This window comes from Oncorhynchus gorbuscha, linkage group LG08 (assembly GCF_021184085.1).
Source record: "Oncorhynchus gorbuscha isolate QuinsamMale2020 ecotype Even-year linkage group LG08, OgorEven_v1.0, whole genome shotgun sequence".
Classification (NCBI taxonomy): domain Eukaryota; kingdom Metazoa; phylum Chordata; class Actinopteri; order Salmoniformes; family Salmonidae; genus Oncorhynchus; species Oncorhynchus gorbuscha.
This window is the reverse complement of record NC_060180.1, coordinates 27,995,630-28,015,501: the sequence shown is the minus strand read 5'-3', so window position 1 is coordinate 28,015,501 and position 19,872 is coordinate 27,995,630. Positions and strand designations below refer to the sequence as shown.

General features: G+C 40.5%; 2 protein-coding genes across 4 annotated transcripts in view; one reads left to right on the top strand and one right to left on the bottom strand.

The window, feature by feature from the left end:
- tial1 (TIA1 cytotoxic granule-associated RNA binding protein-like 1) overlaps positions 1–12,540 on the bottom strand; it is a 32,962-nt gene extending 20,422 nt beyond the window's left edge. Inside the window, exons 1-7 of one of the 3 annotated variants that reach the window (XM_046359028.1) lie at positions 12,483–12,540; positions 9,924–10,020; positions 4,036–4,185; positions 3,810–3,864; positions 3,627–3,714; positions 579–654; positions 140–248 (exon numbers count right to left, since the gene is read on the bottom strand). In XM_046359028.1, the coding sequence (XP_046214984.1) occupies positions 140–248; positions 579–654; positions 3,627–3,714; positions 3,810–3,864; positions 4,036–4,185; positions 9,924–9,935 (490 nt within the window). In that variant the 5' untranslated portion in view covers positions 9,936–10,020; positions 12,483–12,540. Of the gene's footprint in view, positions 1–139; positions 249–578; positions 655–3,626; positions 3,715–3,809; positions 3,865–4,035; positions 4,186–9,923; positions 10,021–10,329; positions 10,349–11,546; positions 11,818–12,482 lie in introns of those variants that run through there. The other 2 variants (XM_046359027.1, XM_046359029.1) reach the window with 2 other exon arrangements.
- Positions 12,395–18,946, top strand: bag3 (BCL2 associated athanogene 3). The gene is made up of 4 exons (XM_046357715.1): positions 12,395–12,879; positions 15,970–16,302; positions 16,519–16,869; positions 17,030–18,946. Exons 1-4 carry the CDS (start codon positions 12,685–12,687, stop codon positions 18,188–18,190), a joined length of 2,040 nt encoding a protein of 679 aa, XP_046213671.1. The 5' UTR covers positions 12,395–12,684; the 3' UTR covers positions 18,191–18,946.
- Positions 18,947–19,872: the final 926 nt, after the last annotated feature.

Below are 19,872 nucleotides of genomic sequence, written 5' to 3'. Positions count from 1 at the left end.
AAATGGTTGGGGGAGACAAAATAGCTCTCTGGAATATGTCCCCCTCAGTTATATGCCGACTGGGCCAATAGAGCATTCAGCCTCATAACGCCCATTTCAACTCCAATAAACACATTAGTCATAGCTCACTCATACTTACTGTCTTGCACATTTTTGGGGGCGGGTGGCTTGCGAGTTGCCCAGTTGGTCCTGATCTGCCGTCCTCCCAACCACTGTCCCCCCATGTGCACGATTGCATTCTCTGCATCCTGTTGATTTAAACAAAAGACAAAGTTCCTTCTCCAGATTCTACATGCTTCTATACATATTCTATAAACTAAGTGCTATTGTGTAATTAATAACATGTTTTACATACTAGATGGATGGATGAGAATAGATATTCAACAGGAATAATGAACTATCAAACAAACTACAACTTGTACTTAAGTAAAAAATTAGATCAACAGAGAACACGAGGTGTGCATTTACTTTGTACTTATTTTTAAAAGTTTAAATTATCTAAAGATCAAATCTACTGAAAATAGAAAATAGTAAAACAGAAATAACCTTCATCTTGTGTTCCTGCACTGGAGCCTTACCAGTTTGTTATAGAAGGACACAAATCCATACCCCTTAGATTTTCCTGTCGTCATGTCCTTCACAACACGAGCATCCCTGGAAGGACAAGACAATAGCATCCATAAAACAAAAACCACACACACAACTGCAAATAGACTACATTCTCCAATAAATATCTTATTTACTTTGTTTTTTGAAATCCTCAAATGATTACAGGCAATATTGCATTTGAAAAAAATGTAAGTACAAAGACATGTGACCTATGCTGATATTTTAATTGCTTCTTTCTTCAGATTAATTTTCAGTTAAGGGTTCTCTGTCAAATATTAACCCAATTATAGTCCTCAAACTCAAAATAAACACTTCTTATGGATTACCATGCATTCCTAATATTTGCTGATGGTGCTCATTCTACCAGAAATATCAAAGACAAAAAAAAGGAATTAAAACAGCATACAAGGCCCGATAACAGATTTCTTTATTTTTCCTGGTCAATTCTTTACCACCAATCTGGAGTTTGGAGAGCTGCAAATGTTAAAATATTTACTTTTCAGAGTTTTAGGAACGGAGCATAAAACTATCAACAATCCTAAGAATGTTCTAAAGTATATACGGTCAGGTCCAAAATGGACACCCTTGATAATGTATAAAATAATTCAAATACTGAGCTATATTGTATACTCTAATTTGTTTAAAAAGTTATACTTTTTCAACCAAAAAAAAGGTATGGGAGAAAGTTAGACACCCCTGTTTTCAATAAATCACCTTGGCATTGAGCTTTTATCTCAAATATTGGAGTTGGAGAACACATTGGGAGCGATCTTAGACCATTCCTACAAAGAGAATCCTTTATCTGCATTATAGACTGCCCCCGTCAATTCAAACCACAGGTTTTCAAAATCGGTTTCAAGTCCGGAGACAGATGGCAATTGCAAAATGTTGATTTCGTGGCCAAATAACCATTTCTTTACGGATTCATTTCGATGTGTGCATAGGAGTTATTGTCTTGCTGGAAGATCCACTTACAAGCCAAGTTTTAGCCTCCTGACAGAGGCAACCAGGTTGTTGGCTAAAATGTCCTGGTACTAGGTAAAGTTCATGATGCAGTTGATCTTAAGGGCCCCTTGACCAGTGGAAACAAAATAGCCCCCAGAATATGAAAAAAATCCACTACCATATTTTACAGTAGGTACGGGGTTCTTTTCTGCTCATGCATTCTCATTTCGATGCCAAGCCCACCACTGTTGTGTGTGTGTGGCCAAGGAGCTCCATTTCCATGTCATCCAACAAATGTAAACACATTGAGATTGATAAATGGCATTGGCACAGATTGGAACCGGTGCTTTGATCAGAGGACATGAAAATAGAGCTCTTTGGCCACGCACACCAGTCTTGGGTTTCGCGACAATGAGTATGCATGAGCAGAAAAGAAACCCCATACCTACGGTAAAATACGGTGGTGGATATTTGAATTATTTATTTTATAGTCATTTTTGCTTATCTTTTATCAAGGGTGTCAATATCAGAGCCCACTGTATATTGAATATTGGTGTTTGTTATTCTAAACTTGGTCATAATAATACAAAAAAAAAAAAAAAAATTACAAATGGAAAGGAATAATGAAATGAGAAAAAAAAAGTCTACATCCAAGTTTCCAGTGTGTACAGTTCCTCGTGGTTAGCCTTCAAGCTCCTGTCCAATCCTATAAGCCTATTTGTCATCACAAACTACTTACCATTTCCTACATTTATCAAAAAAGAATGAGGGAGAATAGAAAGCGGACACATAAAAATAAAAATAAAGTTGGGGGATGATACAGACTGAAAGTCAAAATCCATATTATACGTGACAATTGAGAAGAGCTTGTGTCACTTCTGTCATCCTGTTTCTCACAATGATCAAAACAGTTGAATGGCTAATGAAAGGCATAGTGATTTATGTATCAAGACTGAGTAATGTGCTTTAAAATTATATTTCAACCAATAGTCAAAGTAATTATATCTACAGCACCAGTGAAAAGTTGACACACCTACACTGAGGCTTTTCTCTATTTTTTACATTGTAGAATAATAGTGAAGACATCAAAACTATGAAATAACAGATATGTAATCATGTAGTAACCATAAAATAAAAATATATTTTATATTTGAGATTCTTCAAAGTAGCCACCCAAGCCTTGATGACAGCTTTGCATACTCTTGGCATTCTCTCAACCAGCTTCATGTGGTCGTCACCTGGAAGGCATTTCAATAAACAGGTGTGCCTTTTTAAAAGTTAATTTGTGGAATTTCTTTCCTTCAATGCATTTGAGCCAATCAGTTGTGATGTGACAAGGTAGGGGTTGTATACAGAAGATAGGGATATTTGTTAAAAGACCGAGTCCATCATTACTTTAAGACATGAAGGTCAATCCAGAACATTTCAAGAACTTTGAAGCTTCCTTCAAGTGCAGTCGCAAAAACCATCAAGCGCTATGATGAAACTGGCTCTCATGAGGACCGCCACAGGAAAGGAAGACCCCGAGTTACCTCTGCTGCAGAGTAGAAGTTCATTATTGTTAACTATATCTCAGATTAAGGCCCAAATAAATGCTTCACGGCAACATCAACTGTTCAGAGGAGACTGTGTGTAATCAGGCCTTCATGGTCAAATTGCTGCAAAGGAACCACTACTAAAGAACTCCTTCAAGACTGTTGGGAAAGCATTCCAGGTGAAGCTGGTTGAGAGACTGCCAAGAGTGTGCAGAGCTGTCATCAAGCCAATGGTTGCTACTTTGAAGCATCTCAAATATATTTTGATTTGTTTAACATTTTCAGTTACTACCTGATTCCATGTGTTAATCCATAGTTTTGATGTCTTCACTATTATTCTACAATGTATAATATATTACATAGTACGTGGTTACACATCTATTCTGTTTATGGACCCATTACAAAAACATTTTTATGAGAAGAACTCTAAAGTTACTAAAATGATTAAAAAAGATAACTGAGTAAAACAATCTCCAGAGGATGTCAAGTCAGAGGAAACATACTAAATCAAATTCTTAAAAACACAAAGCAACTTACGATATTTTCCCAAAAGGTGCAAATGCAGCTTTGATATCCTCAGTGGTGATCTCAGGGCTCAAGTCCCCCACAAACACATGGAAGTGATCTGAAACGGCCAAGAAATAATGACTATTAGCCCCTGATGTAGCGACAGACTTTGGAGCAAAACAGGAAAAAGTTTTAAAAAATGTAAACACTTACTTGATGTATCTTTCTTCTGGCTACTTGGAGTGGTGGCCCAATTTACTTTGACCTCCTGAAGATAAAACATGTCACAGAACAAAAACATGTCACAGAACAATCAAATGTAAGTGGAGCAAAGGCATTCATTCCATGTCCCTAAAAGCCAGTGTGAAAGGGTAAGAACCAGCAATTCTTAGGAAGAAAGCCACAGAGAGAGTATTTCATTGCAGAGTGGAAGAATTACCTTTCCCAATATCTTCCTCCCATTCATGGCTGCTAGGGCAGCAGCAGCATCTCTATGTTCAAAGAACTCCACAAAACAATACGGGTCATTGCTTGACTGCTGCAAAACGGAAAATCCCACAGAAGAGTTCATCCTCCTGCTATCTGGTTGCTGAGAAGAAAATAAATTAGGAGAATATATTATTGTCAAACATATTTGGAATACAATTGCAAGTACTGAGTGACCATGTTACTCTATTGGGTGATTTATCATGTATCATGAATAGTGCTGCTATATGCAACAGATGTTATCCAATTCAAACCATGTCAATCCTATTTAAAAGGCTGGGATTCCATAACCCTAACCTCTTTCTTTTGGATAAGTGTGCCAAAGGTTAACCAGCCAAAGTCTGTTTTATTTAAAAAATAGATTTTAAAAAATAGCAATTTAATCTGATTGCATTCATCGCACAGTATGTACAGTGGGGCAAATAAGTATTTAGTCAGCCACCAATTGCGCATGTTTTCCCACTTAAAAAGATGAGGCCTGTAATTTTCATCTTAGGTACACTTCAACTATGACAGACAAAAGGAGAGAAAAAAAAATCCAGAAAATCACATTGTAGGATTTTTAATGAATTTATTTGCAGATTATGGTGGAAAATAAGTATTTGGTCACCTACATACAAGCAAGATATCTGGCTCTCACAGACCTGTAACTTCTTCTTTAAGGGGCTCCTCTGTCCTCCACTCGTTACCTATATTAATGGCACCTGTTTGAACTTGTTATCAGTATAAAAGACACATGTCCACAACCTCAAACAGTCACACTCCAAACTCCACTATGGCCAAGACCAAAGAGCTGTCAAAAAGGACACCAGAAACCAAATTGTAGACCTGCACCAGGCTGGGGGGACTGAATCTGCAATAGGTAAGCAGCTTGGTTTGAAGAAATATATTGTGGGAGCAATTATTAGGAAATGGAAGACATACAAGACCACTGATAATCTTCCTCGATCTGGGGCTCCACGCAAGATCTCACCCCGTGGGGCAAAATGATCACAAGAACGGTGAGCAAAAATCCCAGAACCACACAGGGGGACCTAGTGAATGACCTGCAGAGAGCTGGGACCAAAGTAACAAAGCCTACCATCAGCAAGGGCATTGAAGATGAAACATGGCTCGTTCTTTCAGCATGACAATGATCCCAAACACACCGCCCGGGCAACGAAGGAGTGGCTTCGTAAGAAGCATTTCAAGGTCCTGGAGTGCCTAGCCAATCTCCAGATCTCAACCCCATAGAAAATCTGTGGAGGGAGTAGAAAGTCCGTGTTGCCCAGCAACAGACCCAAAACATCACAGCTCTAGAGGAGATCTGCATGGAGGAATGGGCCAAAATACCAGCAACAGTGTGTGAAAACCTTGTGAAGACTTACAGAAAACATTTGACCTCTGTTATATACCTTTTGTTGGCAATGACAAAGTATTGAGAAACTTTTGTTATTGACCAAATACTTATTTTCCACCATAATTTGCAAATAAATTCATTTAAAAAATCCTACAATGTGATATTCTGGATTTTCTCTCCTTTTGTCTGTCATAGTTGAAGTGTACCTATGATGAAAATTACAGGCCTCATCTTTTTAAGTGGGAGAACTTGCACAATTGGTGGCTGACTAAATACTTTTTTGCCCCACTGTATATAGAACCCACCACAATTTATATCTGAACTTGGCTGAATCATACATTTATTAAAGGAGAAAGAACTTGTTGAAATGGAATACATCCCATTTCGACTAGTAAACATGACCTGAAACATCTGACTGAACGAGTCACTCAGGAGGGGAAGAAAAAGACACCAAACCTAACACGTCTCAACTCAACTACAGTACATCCGAAAAGTAATCAGAACCCTAGACTTTTTCCACATATTGATTTCTTACAGCTTTATTCAAAAATGATTAAATTAAGAAAATAAATCTACACACAAGCCCATTATGACAAACCCAAACGTTTTTGAATGTTTGGAAATTTATTACAAATAAAAAAACTGAAATATCACATTTACATACAGTTGAAGTCAGGTTTACATGCACCTTAGCCAAATACATTTAAACTGAGTTTCACATTTCCTGACATTTAAGCAGAGTAAAAATAGGTCAGTTAGGATCACCACTTTATTTTAAGAATGTGAAATGTCAGAATAAAATAGAGAATGCTTTATTTCAGCTTTAATTTCTTTCATCACAATCCCAGTGGGTTAGAAGTTTACATACACAATTAGTATTTGGTAACATTGCCTTTAAATTGTTTAACTTGGGTCAAACGTTTCAGGTAGCTTTCCACAATAAAGTTGGGTGAAATTTGGCCCATTCCTCCTGACAGAGCTGGTGCAACTGAGTCAGGTTTGTAGGCCTCCTTGCTCGCACACACTTTTTCAGTTCTGCCCACAAATTTTCCATGGGATTGAGGTCAGGGCTTTGTGATGGCCACTCCAGTACCTTGACTTTCTTGTCCTTCTGCCATTTTGCCACATCTTTGGAAGTATGCTTGGGGTCATTGTCCATTTGGAAGACCCATTTGAAAACAAGCATTAACTTCCTGACTGATGTCTTGAGATGTTGCTTCAATATATCCACATAATCTTCCTCTCTCATGATGCCATCTATTTTGTGAAGTGCACCAGTCCCTCCTTCAGCAAAGCACCCCCACAACATGATGCTGCCACTCCCGTGCATCACGGTTGGGATGTTGTCCTTCGGCTTGCAAGCCTCTCCATTTCCCTCCAAACATTACAATGGTCATTATGGCCAAACAGTTCTAATTTAGTTTCATCAGACCAGAGGACATTTCTCCAAAAAGTACAATCTTTGTCAACATGTGCAGTTGCAAACCGTAGTCTGGCTTTTTAATTGCGGTTTTGGAGCAGTGGCTTCTCCCTTGCTGAGCGGCCTTTCAGGTTATGTCGATATAGGACTCGTTTTACTGTGGATATAGATACTTTTGTACCGGTTTCCTCCAGCATCTTCACAAGGTCCTTTGCGGTTGTTCTGGGATTAATTTGCACTTTTCACATCAAAGTACATTCATCTCTAGGAGACAAAACGAGTCTCGTTCTTGAGCTGTATGACGCTGCGTGGTCCCATGGTGTTTATACTTGCGGACTATTGTTTGTACAGATGAACGTGGTACCTTCAGGCGTTTGGAAATTGCCCCCAAGGATGAACCAGATTGGGAAGGTCTACAATTTTTTTCCTGAGGTCTTGAATGATTTCTTTAGATTTTCCTATGATGTCAAGCAAAGAGGCACTGAGTTTGAAGGTAGGCCTTGAAATACATCCACAGGTTCACCTCCAATTGACTCAAATGATGTCAATTGGCCTATAAGAAGAGTCGGCCATTTCCAAGCTGTTTAAAGGCACAGTCAACTTAGTGTATGTTAACTCTAGACCCTTTGGAATTGTGATACAAATAATGAAATAATCTGTCTGTAAACAATTGTTGGAAAAAGTACTTGTGTCATGCACAAAGTAGATGTCCTAACCAACTTGCCAAAACTATAGTTTGTTAACAATACATTTGTGGAGTGGTTGAAAATAAATGTTTTAATGACTGAAACCTAAGTGTATGTAAACTTCTGACTTTAACTAAGTATTCAGACCCTTCACTCAGTACTTTGTTGAAGCACCTTTGGCAACGAGTACAGCCTCAGGTCTTCTTGGATATGACACTACAAGCTTGGCACAACTGTATTTGGAGAGTTTCTCCCATTCTTCTCTGCATATCATCTCAAGCTCTGTTTGGTTGGATGGGGAGCGTCGCTGCACAGCAATTTTCAGGTCTCTCCAGAGATGTATGATCGGGTTCAAGTCCGTGCTAAGGCTGAGCCACTCTAGGACATTGAGACTTGTCCCGAAGCCACTCCTGTACTGTCTTAGCTGTGTGCTTAGGGTCGTTGTCCTGTTGAAAGGTGAACCTTCACCCCAGCCTGAGGTCCTGAGCACTCAAGAGCAGGGTTTCTTCAATGATCTCTTTACCTTGCTCTGTTCATCTTTGCCTCAATCCTGACTTGTCTCCTAGGCCCTGCTGCTGAAAATCTCCGCAGCATGATGCTACTACCACGCTTCACCGTAGGGATGGTGCCACGTTTCCTCCAGAAGTGATACTTGGCATTCAGGCCAAATAGTTCAATCTTGGGCTCTCGAGTTGGGCAGCAGTCTAAGGCACTGCATCTCAGTGCAAGAGCACCACTACAATTCCTGGTTCGATTCCAGGCTCTATCACATCTGGACGTGATGAGAGCCCCATATGGCAGCGCACAATTGGCCCAGCGTCATCTGGGTTTGGTAGGTTGTCATTATGAATAAGAATTTGTTCTTAACTGACTTGCCTCGTTAAATTAAAAAGGTTAATTTAGTTTTTTAATACAAAAAAAATAAAAAATAAAAAGAGAATCTGACCAGGGGAAACAAGATTCTCTGGTCTGAGTCCTTTAGGTGCCTTTTGGCAAATTCCAAGCGGGCTGTCATGTGCCTTTTACTGAGTTGTGGCTTCCAGTCTGGCCACTACTATAAAGGCCTGATTGGTGGAGTGCTGCAGAAATGGTTGTCCTTCTGGAAGGTTCTCCCATCTCCACAGAGGAACTCTTTCAGAGTGACCATCAGGTTCTTGGTCACCTCCCTGACCAATGCCCTTCTCCCCAGATTGCTCAGTTCGGCCAGGCGGTCAGCTCTTGGAAGAGTCTTGGTGTTTCCAAACTTCCTCCATCTAAGAATGATAGCAGCCACTGTGTTCTTGGGGAACTTCAATGCTGCAGACATTTTTGGTACCCTTCCCCAGATCTGTGTCTCGACACGATCCTGTCTCTGAGCGCTACGGACCATTCCTTCGAGCTCATGGCTTGGTTTCCTCTGACATGCACTGTCAACTGTGGGACTTTATATAGACAGGTGTGCCTTTCCAAATCATGTCCAATCAATTGAATTTACCACAGGTGGACTCCAATAAAGTTGCAGAAACATCTCAAGGATGGAAACAGGATGCACCTGAGCTCAAATTTTGAGTCATAGCAAAGCGTCTGAATACTTACGGAAAGGTATTTTTATTTATATATACATTTATTTCTAGAAATTAGCAAAAATGTATTTAAAAACTGTTTTCGCTTCATCATTATGTATAGATTGATCAGGGACATTTTTAATTGAATCCATTTTAGAATAAGGCTGTAACGTACCAAAATGTGGAAAAAGTCAAAGGTGTCTGAATACTTTCCGAATGCACTGTTGGTCATATGAGGGTAGCCTATACAGTCTCACCCAGCTACGCTGGAGACGTCAACAAACTATTGGTCAGGTCCACTAGAAACCATTATATCAGCAGCCCATGGTAGATCAGGTTTACCCTTCTCCCCCTGTAACTACGGTAACTGCAAGAAGTAGGATATTAGACGGTTTTAGGGGAGGTGCTGAAACTGACCCATTTTGGGTGACAATTAAATTATTGAAAAAAGAACTGCATAAAAAATAAATGCTAGGTTATGCAAGGATATAGGCAAAATGCTTTATAAAAGGGTAAGGCTAATTACAAATGACCTTTCCTGTCCTTGATATGTCAAGGCAATTATGTAAATGTAATGGTGTGTTTATCAACATGATGCAAATCTTTTCAGTTTTATGTGCGAAAATAAAGACCAAATGGCAACATTGATTCAAAATTAATGGAAAAAGGGATGGAATTATGTGAAAAACTGGTATGTGCCAATGACCACTGTTACAGTCAAAAAGGTTAAACAGTAGTACCCTGTCTACTGACTTGAATTCCTTGACCTAGTGCATAATCCATGATAATGAAACTCGGCAACACCAATGTCTCCATAAGTCATCATAGCTAATAGAGCAGAACACATCTTACCTCAGTGATCATTTTACAACTTTTGCAAGGTCCAATTTGGGTGAACAGCTGAAGAATCAAAATTTCTGTTACATCTCTGGACAGGTTACCAACATACCTAGGGAAAAGATGGGGCAAATTAGCGATCTCAGAAGCACTGGTGGGAAAAGTACCCAATTGTCATACTTGAGTAAAAGTAATGATACCTTAATATAAAATGACTCAAGTAAAAAAGTCACCCAGTAAAATATTACTTCAGTAAAATTCAAAGTATTTGGTTTGAAATATTCTTAAGTATAAAAAGTAAATGTAATTGCAAAAATATACATAAGTATCAAAAGTAAAAAATAATTTAAAATTCCTCAAATTAAGCTAATCTTTTTAATTTACAGATAGCCAGGGGCACACACCAACATAATTTACAAACCAAGCATGTGTTTTGTGAGTCCATCAGATCAGAGGCAGAAGGGATGACCAAGGATGTTGCTTGAATAGTGTGAATTGAACCATTTTCCTGTTCTGCTCAGCATTACTAATGTAATGAGTACTTGTGTGTCTAGGAAAGTGTATGGAGTAAAAAATAATTTTATTGAAGTAAAAGTAGTCAAAAATATAAATAGTAAAGTACAGATACCCCTCAAAAAATGACTTATTTAGTACTTTAATGTATTTTCACTTAAGTACTTCAAGCAACTGCTTAGGAGGTTGGTTAAGGATAGGCGAGGATAGGATAAGTTACGTTGGATCAAATATTGGCTTTAATGTTATTTATTGAATATCAAATTTAACTACACAAACATTTAGTTTTAAGCACACAAATATGATTTTGCTCATGACTGTGGGAAGGTGTGCCCCTATCTGTCCAATGAAGACATTTCTGGGAAAAAAATTGTTTTGTCCATTTAGGGAACATATTTTGGCTTGGAGTCTATGGGACCCCTTTTGGCACTAGACAAAAGGTCTGTGTATAGCCTCTAGATCGGACAAAATGTTGTTAGATTGAACGTGTTATTTGGTTTAAGGATTAGGTCTAATTAGTCAACAAAAGACGAGGACCAAGGCACTCTTCTTGCAATTCATTATAGCCTAATTATTATGTAGCTATTATTTGACCAACCAAAGTAGGTAGTTAGCTATAAATAACAACTTGTCTTGATACTAAGAAGCTAAGCTTCGTTTCAAATAACATCTTTTCCTCATCACTTCAGTATGCAGACAAGAGAAAGGCTAGTCCATTAAACGCAACTCATAAATCGTGGATTTGAGTCGGCTAAAGAAAGACATGACTTAGTTAGCCGTCAGCTAACTAACTACTAGAACATTATCCCAGCAATGATGGGGACATTTCAATAACATTTAGATAGCTAACGTTAGTAGTCTATGTAGCTGGGTAACTTAGCTAGCGAGCTGATGTGCCATGCAATGTAATATTGCATAAGTTCACGAATATTTTGATCAGCCTAATGGATAGTCTTGTAACCGTTGTTTCACTGGGGAGAAAAAAAGTATGCTGATTCGCCTAGTGAGAGGTTAAAATGAGGAAGCTGTTGAGGTCGATAGTTATCTAGCTAGTTAACAGTTAGTTAGCTAACATTGCCAAACTAGCTAGGAGGCAAAGTCGTGGCTGTTGTGTTGACAACTTACAGCGTTTTGGGGTGGCTTTCGTCTTCCATGTTCAAAAATCGATTGGTATGAATGCCGACTAACTAACTGAGTATGCTGAAATAAACAAGAAGATGGCCTAATCAATGTATTTATGCGGTAGCTAAGCTAGCTAACTAAGAGGAAGAAAATGGCGCTAACCGGAGAGTCAGGAAGCCGACTCATGCCCATGCGCATGCAGTCTACAGGGGGACTTGAGTCAGCACTAAAATAAAATCAATCAGATATCTCGAGTAGGCTAGTCTTATACTATAACATCTCGGTAAAATACGCTAGCCGAGATGAAGGTGGAATCCCTGTTGTGCCAACATCTGTCAAACGTCATAAACCTAATTGGGGGCTTTTATTTTGAAAATGTCAATTAAAGCGATACTGTATAAACATTGAGGGGATTCGATTAATCTGTCTAAAGCGCCCTGGTAGGCATGTAATTGCACCAGGTGAAAGTTGATTGCATTCGTTTCGGAACCGGGCTGCCACCCGGTCAGGTGCCCGTTCAAAGCCAACGGTGAAATCGGCTCAAAACAAAAGTCACGTAATTACACGTAGAATAATGAGTAGGAGTCTGTGTTTTCACATGCAAAAGTGATTGATTTTGATTCAAACGTATATTTAATGAAAAACAAATGCTTTATGTTTCTGGATGATGCACCGTGATGTCTTGTTGACAACATGACCGAGCGGCGCAGATTCCTGTTCGATTTGAGAAGGGTGCATTCCTCCCTCACAGCTTTGCCAATTCACGTCACGGGCCATAGACCGGTTCCCGGCGTTTCAGCATTATCGAATCCGCCCATTGACCAAGGATACATTTATGACTGTAGCCACGCTCTGAGCTGAATACATTGTACCACCACGTGTGAAGTAGCGCTATTATTGGAATCTATGGCGCAACGTTAAATTGGAAAATATACATACAAACAAACAGGTGTTCCTGTCCTGAACGTAAATAACAGATCGCCTCACTGTTAGGCTGGAACCTTCTCCCTGAATCTCGAGACACTGGAGGTGGCAATTTTTTCCCAATCCCAACATTGACGGTGCTATTTCGAGAAACTTCCAGCCCCCTTTCCCACACGTCACCGTGCGGAATCTTTAAAGGATCCGTTGACTGTATAACATGGCACAGTATAAAGGATCAAGGAGTTTGAGCAGCATGAAGACACAGTCACCAATGGTAGATATGGCCAATAACAACGACCCTCTACCCCCAGGATGGGAAATTAAAATTGACCCACAGACAGGATGGCCTTTTTTTGTGGATCACATTAATCGCACAACAAGCTGGAATGACCCCAGACACGATGTCAAAAAGGTAGGCTCATGGATTGAGTAAAAACGATGTGTAGCGTGGGAGGGCTAGTGTGATATAGAAAGTTGGATTGAAAATGTTATTTCTGCTGATAGCATGGCAGACACAACACAGAATATATATAGTATATGGCATGGCCGTCGACCAAGCGCTTCAGTGGTTAATTATGGTCACTGCCTCTGATACGCACTGGCTTTTATTATAGGAAGACAGTGTGGGCATATTCTATTTATAGTAGGCTAAACTTGTCTCTCCTTTTCTTTAACATTTAGAAACCATATGTTACAACTTGCCACTGCTCAAACTTCGTATTGCTTAGACTGCTTAGACTTCATATACGCCAACGCAATGGAATGCTGTCTCTTTTAGGCTCCAGCCCTCTCCCTCATGCATTATAACGGGTTAAATAACGGGCAATGGCTGTTAGGTTATGTTCTTGTGTGATGATCTAAGCGTGGCTGGTTGGTTGATGACGCACTGCAGTCATATGTAAAGCCATGGCTTTGAGTGTTTGGACATCTCCATAATGTTTATTTAAAGCCTATTAGGCCATGTAGAATGCGCTTGTTCATATTTCGTATACCCGTTACGAAAACTTTTCCTTAAAAGGGATTTGAGGTGGGCTCATCACCCACCCAACTCCAGTAGCCTACTGCGCATATAAAACAGCTCCAAGTAATCTACAATCCATTAAATGAACAAATCACAAACATTGGTGATATGGTTTTACACCATTAAACGGTGTCCTGAAGAACTGTGTCAACTTAAGTGTTGAAGGGTTGGGGAAGCAGACCCTAGGTTGGCATCTTGCATTAGGAAGATCAACACTTGCTGCTGTCCAAAGTTAGTGTCACTAAGAATCTGCTAGAAAGACACAGCTGTCAGGAGATAAAATTGGTGCGATGCTGGCAGTGTACAGGGACCCTGCCAAAATGGCAGAGGGCAAAAGGTCGTTCAGAGTTTCACAACTACTGTTGTTGTATCAAAAAAGCATAATGGGAATGATGTAAATTAAAAAGTACAACACTATGCCTCACACAGTACTTATTTCAAATGAATTGAATAATTAATAATTTGAATTAATTCATTTGAATGATTTATTACCAGACAAATTAAATAGTCATGAGGAGCTTGGGACTGTTCCAATGCAGTAGGTCCAATGGGCCTACATAGTCTTGTGGACACTTGTCTTTGTCGTGCTAAACTGTGTAGACTGGACTTATATAGACTTTTGCTCAGTGGGTTGCTCCCACTTGTCTAAACCTAGGCTATTTTGCATCATGTACCAGTGGAGTCTGGTGCTTTGTCACGCACTATCCACACATACAGTTTGTTGTTTCAGCTCTGTCTGTTGGACATGCTTCCAGTTTGGACAGTTTGATTTTAGTTTGAGCCACACCTTGTTGAAGTATGTAAGTGTAGCACATGGGGATGTGTGAAGCTTACTTCTCAGCCTGCAATGTTCCCACTTGCACCAGTGAATAGCTAGCTTTTTGCTTGGCACTGACTGGTAAGATGCTTCAATAGGGTGGTCACCTGCAGTGGTGGAAAAATGACCCAATTATGATACTTGAGTGAAAGTAAAGATACCTTAATAGAAAATGACTCAAGTGAAAGTCACCCAGTAAAATACTACTTGAGCAAAAGTATTTTGTTTTAAATATACTTAAGTATCAAAAGTAAATGGAATTGCTCAAATGTACTTACGTATCAAAAGTAAGTGTAAATGATTTCAAATTCCTTATATTAAGCAAACCAGATGTCACATTTAGAAAAACATTTTTTATGGATAGCCAGACATAATTTACAAATGAAGCATTTGTGTTTAATGAGTCTGCCTGATCAGAGGCAGTAGGGATGACCAGGGATGTTCTCTTGATAAGTGTGTGAATTGGACCATTTTCCTGTCAGAATGTAATGAGTACTTTTGGGTAAGGGAAAATGTACAGAGTAAAAAGTACATTATTTTCTTTAGAAATGTAGTGAAGTTAAAGTAGGCAAAAATATAAATGGTAAAGTACAGATACCCCCAAAAAACAACTTAAGGAGTAATTTAATGTTTTTTTTTTACTTAAGCACTTTACACCACTGGTCACGTGTGCTAGCGAGGCAGAGGTCCTGGGTTCGAGCCTACAGTGTTGCGCCAAATTAGGAGGAAGCGATACTTGCTAGGCAAGCAGTGTGATGTCCTTTATATAAGCAAGCAGGTTATAATTGTTGATGAACCAGTTATATTCTGACCACAAACAAGAATATCTAGATCTTTTTTCTAAATATTTGAGCTGAGGAACATTGTATTTGTGGGCCTTACCGAATCTGTTATTGTTGGACCGCGGTATGCGCGGTATGGCTTGTGCTCTCCAGTACACATGTATAGCCTGAAGGCAAGAAAATATTGGAGTATTCTTAAATCACTCACAATTAAATATACTTTATTGCTAATTAGATTTGCATGGTAAAGCAAAACTGGTCATGTATTGATATCACAGAGAGATTATTTTCCACTGTCACTGTCAGGTGTCTCACTCTTAATTGGTTTTCCTGGTGATCACCAAGGCAGCATCATGGAGTAGTTTGTCTCTACTGTGAGACACCCATATGAGGACATAAGATAAATAGGATTGATGTTTTATGATAGCAAATACTGCCTAGCAAACCAACAAATGCATAATCTTCATATCCACATGTAGTGATGGCATGCTTCTTACGACAGGCACATACTTGCAATTGGATAAGAACTAGTTTCCGCTTCCAATTGTCCAGGGAGGTGATACTTTTTACATCTCCCAGGGATATTTCACATTGCACCTAATGATGTTTGCTTATAGCCTGGATGCCAGAGCAGATTCTATTGAAGACTCATTTGTTTCAGCCTCTAGCAAACAGCTCTTTTCAATCAATCTCAATTTAATCTCAGTAGCCTAAGATATGAAATTGCTCTTTCTTCCTCAGTTTGGAAGAAAGAACTAATATTTCTGGGATGTTGGACACCATTCCCTTGTAGAATACATTAACTGAGTGTTTTATGGATGGAGTTAGAGTTTCACTCGCATACTTATTTTGTATTAATTCAGACTTTGTTTTCTTGTTCAGGTCAGCCAGTTGTCTCAAAATGGCCCAAGTGTGCCACCAGAGCAGAGTCCTCAGGAGATGCAGAAGGCCTTTGTGAAGGACATGAAGCACCCCACCCTCCGCCAGGGTTACATCCCAATCCCAGTCTGCCATGAAGGCGCAGACCTCCGTCAGCAACACCCGTGTTTCTCCTACATCCAGCCGACTGCTCTGCAAAATATACGGGCAGAAGGGCGGACACCCTCCCCCACCCCGACGCTCCACTGCAGGCCTAGATCTCCTTTGCAGGGTTCCTCCGAGAGCTCTACTCCTGAACCCTGCATGTCCTGTTCGCCTAGTTTACAAGGACCTGAGGTGAGATTGTTTTATCTATTGAGATTACTGCGCATGAACTCTTACCATTTGCTAAAACCATACATTGATGTCATTGGAAGATTTTCAGGGAAAGTTCTAGTTACACACTTGTTTGATGTTGGAATCAAACAAAACCTCTAGCTACTTCTAGACTACTTCTAATATTGAGTATGCAATTGTACTTCCTCTGATTCACACTGGACTTTCATTATTTAGGGCCATCCCCTCCACCAGCCCCCGCGACCCAGCAGCACAGGCCTCCAGGCAGGTTACATCCCCATCCCAGTGATCCACGAGAGGGCCGGAGGTCACCCACAACAAGCCCCTGTCAATCCCGCTCTCTACACCCAGCGCTTTCCGGCTTACTCAGAGCACCAGCCCTCCTTCCACCGACTGCAGCCAGAGGACTGGAGCAGTCATCATGGAGCCACACCCTCTTCCCGGGAGCGAGCATCCCCGTCCCCGAGCGTGCCCCCCCAGCACCGCGAGACTGCCGCCATCCATATCCCACCGCATATAAGGAGCCAGTCTCCCCTCAGAGCACAGGTCATTACAGAGAGACCACAGGTACATGTTTTCCCCACTCATCACAACGCCTATTGCCAGTCAGCCAATAGCAGTAGGATTCTTCAAAATAAAAAGTCTCATATACATAGACACAAATGCCAGTCTGGCAAATTTGACATAATGTTTATTCAGGATGAATAATTCCTTCTTACTTCCACAGGTCCAGGTCCACCACCATGTGCCACAGAGAGAATCACCCCACAGAATGGAGCAGGAGCAGGAGATCTCTCAGTATCCCCAAGCAGCGCAGAGAGAGGCTGACTCACAGCAGCGTCAACAGCCACAGATCTCACAGCAACCACAGCAGCAACCACAGCAGCCACCACAACAGTACCAAGGACCACAACAACCACAGCAGCAACAACATTATCAACAACAGCCACTACAATACCAACAACCACAACAACAGCCACAGCAGCCACAACTCCCACAGCAGCCACAACAGTACCAACAGCCAAAACAACCACAACAATACCAACAACCTGAACAGTACCAAAAATCACAACAGCCACAGCAGTACCAACAGCCACAGCAGTACCAACAGCCACAGCAGTACCAACAGCCACAACAGTACCAACAACCTGAACAGTACCAACAACCTGAACAGTACCAACAACCTGAACAGTACCAACAACCACAACAGTACCAACAGCCACAGCAATACCAACAACCTGAACAGAACCAAAAACCACCACAACAGTACCAACAGCCACAACAATACCAACAACCTGAACAGTACCAACAACCACAGCAACCACAGCTGTATCAACAACCACAACAGTCCCAGCAACAACCACAACCTCCACAACAACCCCAGCCACAGCCACAACTGCAGCCACAACAGACAGCAAACATCACAGTCCAGATGTCGCCGAAACCAGAAGCCCAGGAGCCAGTGGCTGTTCCTGCTCCACAGGAGGACTTGCCCCCAAAATCAGAAAATGAGCCCGCCGCTCAGTGTCACCCAGGCTTGGCTAAAGTGCAAAAGATAGAGGAGAGAGTGGCAAAACTGGAGCAAGAGGTGAAATGCTTTGATGGGAAGAAGAATGATAAGAGGTACTTGCTGCTGGAGGAGCTGTTGACCAAAGAGCTTTTGGCACTGGACTCAGTGGACCCAGAGGGACGTGTGGACGTGCGACAGGCGCGACGTGACGGAGTCCGGAGGGTCCAAACCACACTGGATGCACTGGAGATGCTGGATGAGCGGCCATCGGGGTCAGTCAATGAGTCCCCGATGGAGGGTGACAGCCCGCCACAGAAAGTAGAGCAGCCCAGCATGATCAGCCAAGCGAATGTGGAAATGGCCAGAGAGATCTCATAATGACTCCATAGTTTTATTATAGTGAAGAGGAGAGAAATGTAATCAAAGATACAGTGGAAATGGGCTGCTCTCAATGCTCCCTATGCCCGCCTTTCAACTGCAGATATCACATATGAACTATACGATGCATGTATTACTTAATTTACAGTGTTGGTATTGTCTGGCATTCACCACATTCTATATGTGATGGTGGTATCCGAGTGCATCATGTATTCAATGATGAAAAGCCATTGTTGTTGCCTTTTGCTGTGCCAATGTCTTTTTGCAAGACCATTTTCATGATCAATGTGTTAAAGAGACATGCATAATAGAGGTTATATAAGAGGCCTTTATCCATCCATATATATATATATATATATATATATATATATATATATATATGACTAAAATGTACCTGTATGTAGTTAATTTCGGGTCATGTGATGTGGTTATTTTTAAAGTTATTCAATACATATTCAATAAGAAGAACACTGGTATGTAGAGTAGTAGACAACTTCTCTATAAGAAAGGGCTTCTGTGGAAATTGTAAGAGATGTTTAATATTTCCCTCTTTTATTTTGAATCCACTACTTCGAGAAACAATATTTACCTCAGATTCCGTCAGAAGAAATGGGACAAATCAATGTTAGTAAATGTTAATGACTCAGTCATAGAAAAGTATTTATTTTTGTGCCTCAGATGACAGAGCTACTTGAGAGAAAAATCTTATTTTTTTCTCTAAAAAAAACAAATAAAAACCAAGTTATTTCACACATATACCTAACATTTACATTTACATTTAAGTCATTTAGCAGACGCTCTTATCCAGAGCGACTTACAAATTGGTGCATTCACCTTATTGATATGGTTCATTTGGGTTTCATTAGTTTCAGCCTGTAGGTGCATTGCCTGTTTTGCTGTCTTGGGCCTGCATAAGAAATCTTCCCCTTTATCTTTTCCCCTTAAAGTTTCCTTAACTTTAAGTCAGTTGCATAAAACATTTTAAGGTGAATTTCCCCCTTAAATAAAGTGAAAAACTTAAGGGTGCCCATGAGTTCCCTTGTGCTTCATTTACTATGGATATCATATCAATGTACACAGCAAATGTGGAGGTCAATGTTGCTTTCCTCTGCCCTGGTTGCAAAAAGAAAACATCAACCAGCTAGCTAGGTGTATACAGTGCATTCGCAAAGTATTCAGACCCCTTGACTTTTTCCACCTTTTGTTTTACATTAAACATTTAATTTAAAAAGTATTCATAACCTTCGCTATGAAACTCCAAATTTAGCTCAGGTGAATCCTGTTATCATTGATAATCCTTGAGATGTTTCTCCAGCTTGATTGGAGTCCACCTGTGGTAAATTCAATTGGTTGGACATGATTTGGAAAGGCACACACCAGTCTATATAAGGTCCCACAGTTGACAGTGCATGTCAGAGCAAAAACCAAGCCATGAGGTCGAAGTTATTGTCTGTAGAGCTCCGAGACAGGATTCTGTCGGGGCACAGATCTGGGGAAGGGAACATTGAAGGTCTCCAAGAACACAGTGGCCTCCATCATTCTTAAATGGAAGAAGTTTGGAACCACCGAGACTGTTCCTAGAGCTGGCCAAACTGAGCAATCGGGGGAGAAGGGCCTTGGTCAGGAAGGTGAAAAAGAACCTGATGGTCACTCTGACAGAGTTCCTCTATGGAGATGGGAGA

What these genes read in the sequence shown, in the direction of transcription:
- bag3 (XM_046357715.1), top strand. Translation starts at nt 12,685, where the DNA reads ATGGCACAGTATAAAGGATCAAGGAGTTTGAGCAGCATGAAGACACAG. An exon ending in CTAGTTTACAAGGACCTGAG is followed by an intron (nt 16,303 to 16,518) that starts GTGAGATTGTTT and finishes TTCATTATTTAG; the next exon opens with GGCCATCCCCTCCACCAGCC. An exon ending in TCATTACAGAGAGACCACAG is followed by an intron (nt 16,870 to 17,029) that starts GTACATGTTTTC and finishes TTACTTCCACAG; the next exon opens with GTCCAGGTCCACCACCATGT.